The sequence below is a fragment of the Stegostoma tigrinum genome, chromosome 12, assembly GCF_030684315.1.
Source record: "Stegostoma tigrinum isolate sSteTig4 chromosome 12, sSteTig4.hap1, whole genome shotgun sequence".
Lineage (NCBI taxonomy): Eukaryota > Metazoa > Chordata > Chondrichthyes > Orectolobiformes > Stegostomatidae > Stegostoma > Stegostoma tigrinum.
Genome location: NC_081365.1, coordinates 23,501,837 through 23,514,934, shown reverse-complemented (window position 1 = coordinate 23,514,934; position 13,098 = coordinate 23,501,837). Strand labels below are relative to the sequence as shown.

The 13,098-nt window shown below is 36.9% G+C and overlaps 1 protein-coding gene across 1 annotated transcript in view; it reads left to right on the top strand.

Annotated features, from left to right (window-relative positions):
• LOC125457024 (uncharacterized) overlaps positions 1–12,796 on the top strand; it is a 61,504-nt gene extending 48,708 nt beyond the window's left edge. The window contains 6 exon segments of the mRNA XM_059649994.1: positions 306–347; positions 1,763–1,938; positions 4,243–4,406; positions 7,090–7,225; positions 8,663–8,820; positions 9,936–12,796. Coding sequence (XP_059505977.1) covers positions 306–347; positions 1,763–1,938; positions 4,243–4,406; positions 7,090–7,225; positions 8,663–8,820; positions 9,936–10,232 — 973 coding nt within the window. The 3' untranslated portion in view covers positions 10,233–12,796.
• The last annotated feature ends 302 nt before the right edge of the window (positions 12,797–13,098 follow it).

Sequence of the window (13,098 nt, the reverse complement as noted above, 5' to 3'; positions counted from 1 at the left end):
AGGTACTGTTGGGGTTAGAAAACCAGCTCATCATCACTTTCTTCAGGATGATTAGTGTGGCCAACAAATATAGCCATGCCAGCAATCCCCACATTCCAAGAAAGAAATTCTTTTTTAAAAAAAAAATCTGGATTCTGCTTTTTTTTTGCTAAAAGCTGTCAAGCTAATATCTAGATGTGTGTTAATTTCACTGATACCTTTTTTTATTAGTGAACCTCCCTATCTTTTCTATTCATTACTGTAAAAGCTTCACTTTAAAAAAATGCTTACAATTTATTTAAATTTGTATCCTCTGGTCTTACTAGAATTTGTGAAGCACAAGTAAACCACACGATGAACGTAAATACGTAAGTATGTGTGAAAAGGTGTGAACATACTAAAAATCATCATGGTAGAACTCACCTTTCATGCTAATGTGGGTATCATAATTACATTGCAATTTCAAAAACTAATTTGCATTAATGCTTTCTCTATGCCCTGTCCTTTTCTGTATTTGTAACCATAATTCCTGTTTTACTCTCCCATTGTAGTCAAAATGATCCTAATTTTCTGGGGTGGCATATTCTGGCTGTGCTTCTGACCAGCATCTGTACTATTTACCATGAGTAATGCGTGAATCGGCTTGTTGGTTGGCATGGCTATTTTGCACATCATTGATTTAAGCTACATTTGCCTTTATTATGTTAATTCACTTGTTTGAAATGAAAACCAGTGTTTGTATTAAATGTAATCAACTTTTATCATTTTGTTACAACGGTAGAATTCCAGAAAGAAATTTGAGTTATTTGACTAATCTAAAAGATCACACAAGATTTCAAGTCTTACATTATTTACTGCATTGAACAACATTGATTACACCATTTTAGGGGGCAATTTATGCTTTAAGCTACAAAACAAAACGTTTTCCTTTACTTATAATTCAACAAAAATCTCTCTGTCCACAGTTATTCTTCAATCTGTCCCTGAAGGAAACTTTTTCCAGAACGAATCCAAGGTCTTCCTTAACTCCTAAGGTTTACTCGCGTACTTTTCATTTGCCAACCTGGTAATATTAATCCAAGAAGGGTCTCGGCCCGAAATGTCAGCCTTCCTGCTCCTCTGATGCTGCTTGGCCTGCTGTGTTCATCCAGCTCTGCACCCTGTTATCTCAGTTTTAATCCCAAGTCAGTTTTTCATGGTCAGGTTTCTTCTGGAGATTTTCTCTCCAGCAGAAAGTAAGCATATCTTCCAGTCTAGTTTCAAACCCCCATTAATTTGGTTGTTTCAGTCGAGCATAAACTACCAACTGCATTCTCCTTTATGAAGTAGAGTCTTTCAACCTCTAGCTTTGTGCTCCCTCCCAATCCCATGTCTGAGTGTTTGCCAGGATATCTTAGAAATCCTTTCCACCTCCATATCAATGTGTCTTCTACCCTTGTATTGATTAGATCCCAACTGTATTTTATCTAATAAGTAAATGCATTTTATAGTATAATTGTTTACCTTAACACACTCAACTTTCCTAGGACTGGAAAGTGTGTAAGCCCAGATGCTATTATTACTGTCTCTAAGTATGAACACCTTGCACCTTCTTTCAGTGAAGCAACCAGGTCTCCTTGTAATCTTTAACAGCTGTACAACCCAGGCTTGTTGTTAGGCAGCCTTCAGAACAGGTTCATGACCCCGTTATTTTATCATTTGTTTAAAAGCACAGCCCTGAAATGTATTTTTATACCTCATACTTGTCGCAATTTTCTGATTGTTGTTAATTGTTTCTTCTTAGTAATGTTGGAAACTGGAGAGATGTGAAGGGTTGTAAAAACATCAACCGAACAATGTGTGATTTAACTTCAACAAACATCAATTTTTTTGGAAGCTATACATTCCGTCTACGTGCTCAGCAGGGGAATCAAACGTCAGCTTGGTTGGAATCGGTGTGCTTTGCACCCTATAAACACAGTAAGAAACATCTTGGAGATTAAAATCGAACAGTATTTCGCTCACGGGAGCTTTCCACCTTTAGCATGTGAATTCAATCCTAGATAATTCTGGTGGACTGAAAACCTTTCCGCTAGCTTTAAGGATCCTGCATCAAGTACATAATCAGTATAAGCCAATTTTTTAATTGCCTGTACAGTAACAGTGTCATTTGTGATACTTCCACAAAGACTTAGAAAAAAAATGTAACATAATACTTTGCAGCATGACAGCCTAGGTACAGTGTCTTAGTGGGTTCCATTTGTATATTCTCAAGCTGACCATGTAAGCAAATTATCCAATTCACAGTTTGTTGGCACGTGATAGATTGCTATGCCATGCTGTTTTTTTTTGACTGAATTCATTTTTGTAATGTGCTGTTTTAACCAGGAGGCCATTAGTTTAAATAAATTATGATTTAGGTGAAAACAAGATGTTTCCTCCATCTACGTCAACCTTTAAAAATACTGCAACAGCATATTTTTCCCAATTGCCCTCTCTGTTGTGACTTGTCTGATGCCAAATTAGGAGTACTTTCGGCCCATGCGTAACAGGAAATGGCTTGCATTCTTTCTTTATTTTACACTTGAAATCCTGAAGCCAAGAGACTAGCTGGAGAATTATGTGCTACATCAGAGGTTCCTTGCTGACTCGCGAGGAATTGACTTCATGGTGACTGAATTTAATCACTGACCCCCTCCATGAGGACCTAAGCTAAAAGTTGATCAAATGTAAACTCTTGTTTATTAGAGTCATACAGGACAGAAACAGACCCTCCATCCAATTTATCTACACCAGCCATAAATCCCAATCTGTTCAGTGTTTTCTTAAGTACTTGATGACTCCTGAGTTGAAGGAGCATAATTTTAAGTTGAAAGTGGGGATTTGAGGGAACAGTTTTTCACCCAACAGCTGATAGGGACCTGGATGCAGTGCCTGGGAGGGTAGTTGAGGCGGGAAAAATATTTAGATTATGAAATGTTGTAACCTTCAAGGTTATGGGCCAAAAGCTAGAAAGTGGGACTAGTGCAGATTTAGAGTAGTTTCTACCTCAGTGCAGACTTGATGGGCCAAAGGGTCTCTTCCATGTGGTATGATTCTATGATAATAGATTACTGAAAAGATGGAAGAGCATGGTCAAGATACATTAGCCTGAACAGCCCTTGACTGATTGTTCATTTCAACAGTTCTCAGTTACTGATCATCTTAACCACTTCTTCATTTCCACCCTTGCCGTTGCCCCTATAATAACCATTAATCTCACTCAACTTGGCTGTTGTTCCAATTTAGCTCTTATCACTAATCCCATAAGTTGAAAAGACATAGATTTAAATGGTTAGGACGACAACTGGTTTGATTTTCACTGCCAGGTTTGGCTATATCACATAAATCTTTATAGATTCCTGACTTCTCCTCATGTTCCTCATGTTAGCTGAAGACAGAGAACCATTAATAATATCAGGTATGTATGTAACATCTATAAATCCTCCATTAGCCTCTTCTCAACAAACCAACCCTTGATTCCATTGTCCTTTGAATACTCAACCTCACTTCCAACCTTGTTTTCCCAGCAAATCTTTCAACATCCTGTCTCTTTATACATCCGAACCTGCCTTTCACTGAAAAGTGTTTGAATCTTTCCAATCCAGTATTTACTCCACTGGAGTTCCTAAAGTCAAATGGCATCCTAAGTGAGTGTAACAAAGATAAACTCTGTATCCTTGTCCTTTCAACTTGTCTAGCTTTTGACACAGTTGACTGCACCATCCTCCAATGATTCTCTTCCATGTGGGATTACAGTTCCTGATTCTGTTAGCTATCACTGCCAGAAGCTATCGGTAACTATTTCTATCCTTGATGTCTCCTTTTATTTTTCACCTATATGCTGCTCTTCCAGCGATATTATCTATAAACTATCTAATTTTCACAATTATATTGTCGACATCCAAGTGTACGTCCCCATCCTGATTACTGGGAATTCAGAACAGAAAATTATGAAAATCCTTAATAGGTCATTAGCAGAGTATAGAATAGGTCAATAAACTTTCATCAAAGTAATTCTGACTGTGTATAGATCTAGAATTTTGAACTTCTGACTAAAATAGACAATTGGCCAGGATAAAATATATATACTAGACTTGTGAAAGCTTTGTAATGACATTCAGCATTATAGAACAGTTAAATTGTTCATGAAGTAGAAGTTTTTTTTAAAATTACCTGTGTAAGTCAATATCAATAGTAATTCTGCATTTAATCATTGATTTGAAACTTTTCTTTAAATTACAGATGAAATTGGTCCTCCATCAATACAAGTGGACACAAACGAAAATGCTCTCAATGTCTACATCTTGGACCCACAAACAGAAAATAGCACATCCATACAGAAAACTTACAAAGATATTAAATACAGGATAACTTTCTGGAAAAAATATTTAAATGAAACAATACATGTATGTTCTGTGAAGCGCATGTTTATAATGCATTATAACATGTTAGCCTATGTTAGAAACGTGAACCGTTCTCTCACATCCATTAGTGAAGCTATGGACCACACATAAAATTGCTTTATATTAAAAATACGTAAATGCATACTTGGCTGTATTTGAAATGTAGAGGTATCTTTGTTCAAGTTGTTTGCTTTGGGAAAAGCTGGCCAAGGCAGAGCAACAACAGTTCACAAATGTTGTATAGTACCTTTTATAATAGGAAGTCTCAAGGCTCTTCTCATGAGTTTGACATTTCACTGAATAAACAGGTTATGCACTGAATCAATTTTTATTTTTAAAAAATGTCCCATCAGAGAGGAGAGCTTTTAATGAGCATCCTAAAAAGTAGAAATAATGGCAGAGGTTTAAGGAAGAAATTCAATTTTTTGCGTATTGACAATTGATCGCATGACTGCCAATTACAATGGAATTGTAATGGAACTGAATGAAGTTGATGGTGCTAAAAAGTAGAATATTGGACTCCATTAGGAATTGTATTTTAGCAGGAACAAGGCAGCTGGGCCATCCAGTTAACAAAGCAACTTTCTAAATACTTGCAATGCTGTTTCTTGAGCAGCCGATTTAAAAGAAAGCTGTTTCAAAGTCAACAAGAAATTTTCCAGACAGCTCTAGGAGTTGTGATTGCCCATAACTTACTTCAATCACAACTAACAACATACGGAAGAATAATTCTCTTTGGCCGCTGTCTGAGGGTAAACTAAACAGTTCACAAACATGGTGTCCCACATGACTACTGTGAGCTTCTAATTTCATGTACACCCTGTTACAAATGCCGTTAATGATAAAAGTATAACATTAACTGCGGCAGGATGGACATGGGTAATCTATAGCAGAAACCATCATCTGTGTTTTTGTGATCACTAGTCATCACTGTTCCAATGTTTCCCCAATCGCCTATCATCTTTCATCTTATATAATCTTAAACTAACTTTTGCACCAACTTGCACTCAATTATCCATTTTACTCATAGAACTGTTGAATCCTTGTCTAGCAACACTTCTGTTACAATTCTGTCTTTTTGTTTTCAAATCACTCCTTCACCTTATCTATCATTATTTATATAAGCATTCCAACTTTGTAGCTCAGTGAATTAATGTATCAGAAAAGTATTTGGATTTTTAATTTTAAGGAAGAACAGCAAGTGCTGGAAACTCAGCAGGCGTAAAGCCGTGGTGAGAGTTAAATGGGACAGATTTTTAACAGCTTGTAAATGCATTGATTTTCAGTCAGTTTCAGGCTAATAGCCTCTGTGCATTGTCAAAGCTGAAAGTATTCAATTATGTCGTTTTTTAAAATTTAATCAAATGCTCTTGAAAGTGAGTAACCTCAACTCTTTGAACTTTTGAACCTATCCAAGTACTTCAAAGTTTAGATCATTCTGGTATCCCTCCTGTATCACCTGCCCAGAATCAATATCCTTCACTGTATAAGAATCAAAATTGGACACTGTGGTCCCATGTGCAAGTATTGACGAAGCCTTTTATAGTTTAATTATAATACTTCTGCTACTGTAGACTGTTTCAAGGAATAGAAACTAAACCATTGCTTTCCCTCTTTACAACTTGCATTGCTTATGGTAACTTTTAAAGAGGCTTTGATGCTCCCCGCCCCCATTTATTTCTTATGTATCCATTGCCTTTAAGATTTGCCATATTCATTTTGAAGTTGTGGTCACTGTTCTTGTGTTGTACAAGTGACTACAGTTTAAGAAGAGTATTTAGTTTGTTTTAAATCACTTTGAAATGTCCTTAAATTGTGAGAAATCTGTGGCTTTTTCATGGAACGTATGAGCTTCAAGTGCACTTGAACTTGGCTGCACTTAATTTCCACCAAGATTGCTCACGTTCAGCTCTACTGTGCTGACAACAGGATCAGACTGAGCAGTGTTATGCTATCAGATAACCAACCTTCATCCCTGTGGTTAAGAAAATGTCAGCATCCACTTTCTAGATAGTCATTTCTTCGGTTTTGTTTTGGCATATTTCCAGGCAGTTTTACTCATTGTCTGCATTACACCTCTGTTTTAATCACTGAAAAAATTGCCAAGCACTTGGTTGAACTGTTGCAAATTCATTTAACTTGAAAACTTTCAGCAATCAGGATATCAGAGTTAATTTTGTGATTGCTCTTCAAAATACCCTTTTTTTTTCCTACATGAATTAAATTTGATAATGTCAGTTTCTTTCTGAATCATGGATACACTGGATTACAATTACAATTTTATGTTTGCTGGCCATAGTCTACCATGGAAATATGGTTTCACTGTTAATCCTTCACTTTCAATACATACCTGATGTTATCTATAGAACATGGAACATTACAGCACAGTACAGGCCCTTCAGCCCTCGATGTTGTGCCGACCTGTCATACCGATCTCAAGCCCATCTAACCTGCACTATTCCATGTACGTCCATATGCTTGTCCAATGACGACTTAAATGTACCTAAAATTGGCGAATCTATAGAAAAATGCTAACTAGTTAGAATACAATAGACTTTGTAGAATCAAATGCTTTCAATCTGTATACTGTGTTAAGTAAATCCTTTGGTGCGGTAAAATGTATCAAATTGAACAAAATGTTAATTTGGTTTATAATTCTGTATTAACTTAATTATTTAAATTACAGGTGAAAAACAGCTCAAGTAAACTCGTGTCACTGGAACTTGAACCTTGGACTACATACTGTCTGCATGTTCAGGTTTTCAGCTCTACGTTTAGAGTGGAAGGACAGCTTAGTGAGGTTGTTTGCAAAATGATTAAAGGTATGCTTTCAGTTATCTCCTTAAAAATATCAGTGATTGGTTGTATTGCAAAACCAAAAATCACACCCCCCTACCTCCAATTACCAACACCTACTATCCACAGCTATAATTTATTCTTTAACTTCCCTTGCTTCCACAGCGCGTGCTTTTCCCTGGCCAGGTGATTGAGCAGGCCATTGTTGAACTTGCGCAGTAATTTAATACTTTGTCTTGTCTCTGCTCCTGTTTGGGGTGGAATCTTGAAAACAATGAGTGGAGCAGTCTTTCTGACTGAACTATATTGTCTCAGTCGAAGGGCAGTTTTGCTGGGGGCGCTGACAAAAGATGGTCTGGCATCGCAAGCATTTCAGTTCCAAAGGATTGGCACTCTTAGTTCACTCAATCTCAGTCACACTGTCAGCTGAAGGTGTAGAGAGAGTCTAATGTGATAGGGGAAAAAGGTGATTATGTTTCAGCCCCTTATTTACCCAACCTGTTGGCAGATTACCATGTTAGTGTTCACGCCTCTATTAGTTTATCTGCTGCCTACACATGCATGCTTTCCATTCTGAGAAAAACCTGGCATGATGCATTATCTATCCAGTGGCAGTAAGGTGTTTTGTTGCTTGTGAGTGATTTGATTTAATTATTTTGCTTCATATTGATGCCACCAGTAAGTCTGCCAATCCACCTGTGACATCACACAACTTCTCCCTGTCTAAACTCATCTGTTGCTGAAATCCTCATTTATGTTTGTTACCTCTAGACTTTAGTGCGTCAGTCCATGCAAGTCAATCCATTGCTGATCTCCCTTATTGTACTTTCCATAAATTTAGGACAAGAGGACATAATTTCAAAATATGGCACTAAGCAGGAAATTAATTTAAATAGACTTGCCAGATGCCTTCTACTTAATCCTGTATTAAACTAATTCTGTGAAGAGATTAAATGGAATAAACTGAGTCCTGTGTTAAATTGAATATTTTATTCTGTAGACTCTTGGTCAAGCAACATTGTGATTTTAAAGTTCTTCTGCTTGTTTGAAATCTCTCCTTGGCCTTGTCAATCCCTGTCTTTGCAATCTCTTCCGCTCCCACAATGCTCAGGATATCTGCATTCCCTTAATTGTGGCCTCATGAGCATCCCCAGTTTTAATCGCAATACAGTTGATGACTGCACCTTCCATTATCTAGGCCCTGAGTTATTGAATATTCTCTTCACCCCTCTACCTCATTTCGTCTTTTAAGACAGTATTTTAATACCACCGCTTTGACTAAGCTTTAAGTCACCTGGCCCAGTGTTTTCTTAATTGGTCTCGTACCATAGTTCATAATGTTGCTGTGATGTGACTTGGAATGTTTAATTGCATTTTATGTATTCTTTAAATACATGTTATGAAATTATTCACAAGAAATAGCATCCATTCGGAATTGTTCATGTTTCTTATTTTTTGTATAGGTGCTATTCCACTGTGGCAGATAGGTGTAACCTTTATCGTCTCACTGGTGGTTGTTTTTGGTGTGACATTAGGATGCTTATTCTGTATATATTGCATGTACCGATGCATAAAATATGCCTTCTTTCCACCACACATTTTGCCAGAGCATTTACAAGAGGTATGTGTTCTCTTGCAAATTTGAGTGTTAAATTTTTTTCAGAACAAAACTTTTTTAATAAAAAATGATGATGGCAGACATTTGAATCATGCTGCAAGCTGTTCAGAAATTGATTATAAGGTGACATATGACATTATTTTATTTTGATTAATAATTATGTTTGCGTTTTGAGGACTTCTTGAAAGCTAGGCTCTTGCCTTAACTTGAGTGTCAATACCTATCTTAAAATGAAATATGGCAACTTTACAATCAAGATATTAAGCCTTTTCAGTATTTATAGGTTTATAGGGAATTAGTAGACAGTTTTCAGCTATCTTTTGAAGGTGAAAACTCCCATGAAAAATATTCCTTAAGTAGTGGAAAATGATCTCTACGAAGATTGTCAATTCCAAGGTTTACGTTCAAAACTATTTCCCATATATTTTGTCGATATCTCTCCAGGTGTTTGGGATAGAGTTTCTGGAGATAAATTTGTGAATCAATAGTGACCTTGTATGCCAGTGGCTGCCCCAGGATCTTCATCTGCAACTTAGTCATATCTAATTAGTGGTGAAAGAAGGAAGGCACTTCACAACTTTGAGGGGAATCTACTTATCTATAAACTGTTGGTTTTGATTTCGTGGTTGCATTTTTATTTCTAAATCTGAATGTTGTAGGGTCGAGCCACATTCCAAAGGCTTGAGCAATTTAATCTGGTCAGTAAACAGAAACCATTTGGTGGATCACTGAAGAATGACTATACTATTGCAGGTGCATTTTTCAGCCAAAATATTAAACTCAAACATCCGTTTGCCCTTCATTAGGAATAAAAGATTGTAAGTAAGAGCACTGTGAAATCCTGCAGTTCTAGCCAGTATATCTCCCAGTTGTTGGTCTTATGGAGCTGTTTATGGGTCTTTCCTGAGTGCAGATTAATATTTCCCCACATCATAGCACTGACAATGCTGTAAAATATATTTTCTTGCTGGTAATGGACTTTAATTTCTTGGGTTTAGGAAAGACACAACACCTGGAAACCTTTTTTATAAATCGATACAGTTCAGCTCTGCATAAATAATTTGCAAATGATTACAGTTCTACTTAGCACCCTCTTTCCTTTTGTTTACTGTTTGCAGTATTTCAGTGAACCTACCCAGAATGCCTTCCTTGCACTAACACCAGAGGAAGATGCTGAAGAGTGCTGTGATCAACTCAAAGTCATTTTTGAAACGGAAAACCTGAGTACATACTCCAGTTCTTTAACTTCACCAAATACTGGAAATGAGATAATTGATGACAGTGGTCAAACCAGTACAGATTCTGGACAGTTTTCTAATGAAGAAAGTTCCAACAGTAACAGTACTGAAGAATCGGGGGAAAGCGTATTAACAAAGCTAGATCTGCAGATATCGACTATGTCCTTTTATGATTAAAAGTTCCATTGATCTCCAACATTTCAGGGAAACAGTTGCTCAAGCTGCCATATTGCAAGTATGATTGTGGAAAAATAATTGTCTCGTTGCTTTGGATGTGCAGACCATGTGTAATATTTCCAGATTAGCTGACGGAACAAAACAAGAAGAAAATGTTAATTGTAAGAAGAATGTCCAAGATGCTTCAAGTGAATTTTAAACTGGCTGAGTGAGGAGGGAAGAATGTGGCAGATGAAACATAATATGAAAAGGTGTGGAATTATCAACTTTGGTAAGAAAAACAGAAACAAAGTTTCTCTTAAATGGTGAGAGATTGGGAAGTGTTGATGTCCAAAAGGAGCTGAGTGGTCTAGTTCATAACTATCACTGAAAATTGATATTGTTATGATCCCAGCTGATAATACTACTGGAGAAGTCAGATCCCAGAATGAATTCTAGCCTGATTGATTAATTTTTTTTAAAATTTAATTAATGTGGTCATTGACAGAAACATTGTCACCTAAGGCTGCAATGTTTCTGTAACATTCGAACAGACTTTTAATACAAAAAGGCGAAAGCACAAAAGAAAAGCTGTTGAGATCCAATATAGTTGGAAAAAAACTTAAAATGTATAGCAAAACAAAGTGACATCTATTCTCTGACATCACTTCACAGTGATTTCAATTTCATAGAAATTACTTTTATATATCTAATTACCAGGTTTGGCTTAACTGATCTTTGTCAGTTCTTACCTGTGAAATGTGAAGTCATTTTACATGAGTCCTCACAAAATAACAGTTTAAATTTTCTCAATATCTGGTAGTCTGCAGATTTCTAACCAGATACTCCTGGTTTGGATGTTACAAAAACTAAATTTTGCTACTGAGGTAGAGGTGCTTTCCCCAAAATGATCTATTCTCCTCGTTTGGAGAGAAACTATACTCGATTTTACGCCAGCCAAGTGTCCTCCAAATTGTCCAATAGTTTCTGATCTCTGGATTATCAAATAAACAATCAAGCTTTGAATATCCTGAACCAAAAAAGACTAGCTCATGGCCCTAAGTGTTTACCCACATTCGTAAACCAGCACATTTAAAAACAATCCTCCATTAACTCTCTGAGCGTTCCATGCTCTCTGACAGATACTGGATTGGGTCACCGCTCCAGAAAGACTGTTTGACCTAGATATTTCTTTTAAAAATTCTTCAAAGAAGTAACCACAACCCCATTTGCCACTGTTCTAAAATCCCTTTGATAAAAATGATACATATATAAATATAGAGAGTGTGATACATTTCATCACAAATGCAGGTACATTAAGCAGTTAGGAAGACAAAAGATATATTAAGCTTTTGTTACTAGAGAATTTGAATACAGGAGTAAAGAGTCTTTTAAAGAACTAACTGACTAGAAGTGGGAAACTAAAAGCGAACATTTGAGAGGGATATCATGGTACTCTTGGTGAGATGAATAGCACTAGCATGGAGAATATAAAATCATTGGGTGAATTCAGAGTCAGGCAGCAAGCAATAAAGTCTAAATCAGGCTGTATATATGTGAGAAGATGAAATACGGTAAATAAGTTGGAGGGTTACAGGTTCAAATTGCCATATGGGATTATGATGTGACAATAATTGACCTATCTCAAGAAATGACAGGACAGGTTGTTCAGATGCTGGAGAATCCAAGATAATAAAGTGTGAAGCTGGATGAACACAGCAGGCCCAGCAGCATCTCAGGAGCACAAAAGCTGATGTTTCTGGCCTAGACCCTTCTTCAGGTTGTTCAGTATTCCTGGTTGCAAGGTGTTCAGAAAAGATGGGGAAGGAGAAGGGAAAAAGTAGGAAACAAATCCAGAGCTGACTTGATGATAAAAGAGAGAACAAGTTAAAGAGGAAAAAAATGTGCATGTGACTGGCATTTGGTAGTAAATATATCTGAGAATTAAACTGAATATCGAGTTCGAAAGGGAAATGACAAAGCAAATAAGAGCCAGAGGGTTATGAGAAAAGACAGACAGTTAATATGAGGGGGAATACCAATGTCGTCTTCAGGCACATAAATAAAAGGGGGGGGGTGTCAAAGGAGAAGAAAGATACCCAGAAAGGAGATTTACCCGTGAAGGCAAGAGGCATGATTGAGTGTTAAATGAATACCCTGTACCTGCTTTTACCTTCAATGCACATACTGCCCAAAGCATGGTGACAGAAAGAAAGTGGGTGACAAGGCCTTAAAATGACACTGCAGAAGGTTTGGATAGCTTGTTTATGCTTTAAAGTTGATCATTCATCTCGGAGCAAATGAGATGCATTTCAAGGATGTTGAAGGAAGTGCAAGGTGAATTTGTAGAAGCACTGGCGATGATCTTCTCTGGATTCAGGTGGTGCCAGAGGACTAAGTGTAGAATCGGACTTGCAGAATTCCATTTCATGGAACCTCCTTATCAAAACTGCACATTATGTGGCTTGAAGAAAAATTAAAACTAAAGGAAAGCTTTCAAACAGTATGTTTAATAATGTAAGTAGTTATCAGTGCACAATCCAATGTAATTGATCAACAACTTCCATTAAACGGGTGTGCAAGAATGACCTGTAGAATTTCCACTGCGTTTCAAACTTCTAATTTTTTAGACCACGTAGATTTAAATCTTTGAGATTTCTCTGTCCATCATGTGTAGTCTCCTCACCAAGAGGGGAGAAAATCTAAATTTGGAGAGCTATCATTGGTCAGGTTCTTTTCATATTAGCGATCTGTTAGAATATCTAACAGACCAAGTGTACTACATTCTCCATGCATGGGTTTTCCCTTCAGCTGTCCTGACTATTACTTGTTGTTCTCGCTGCCATCTTTGATTTAACTGGATTAAGAATCTGGATGTTTTTCTTCA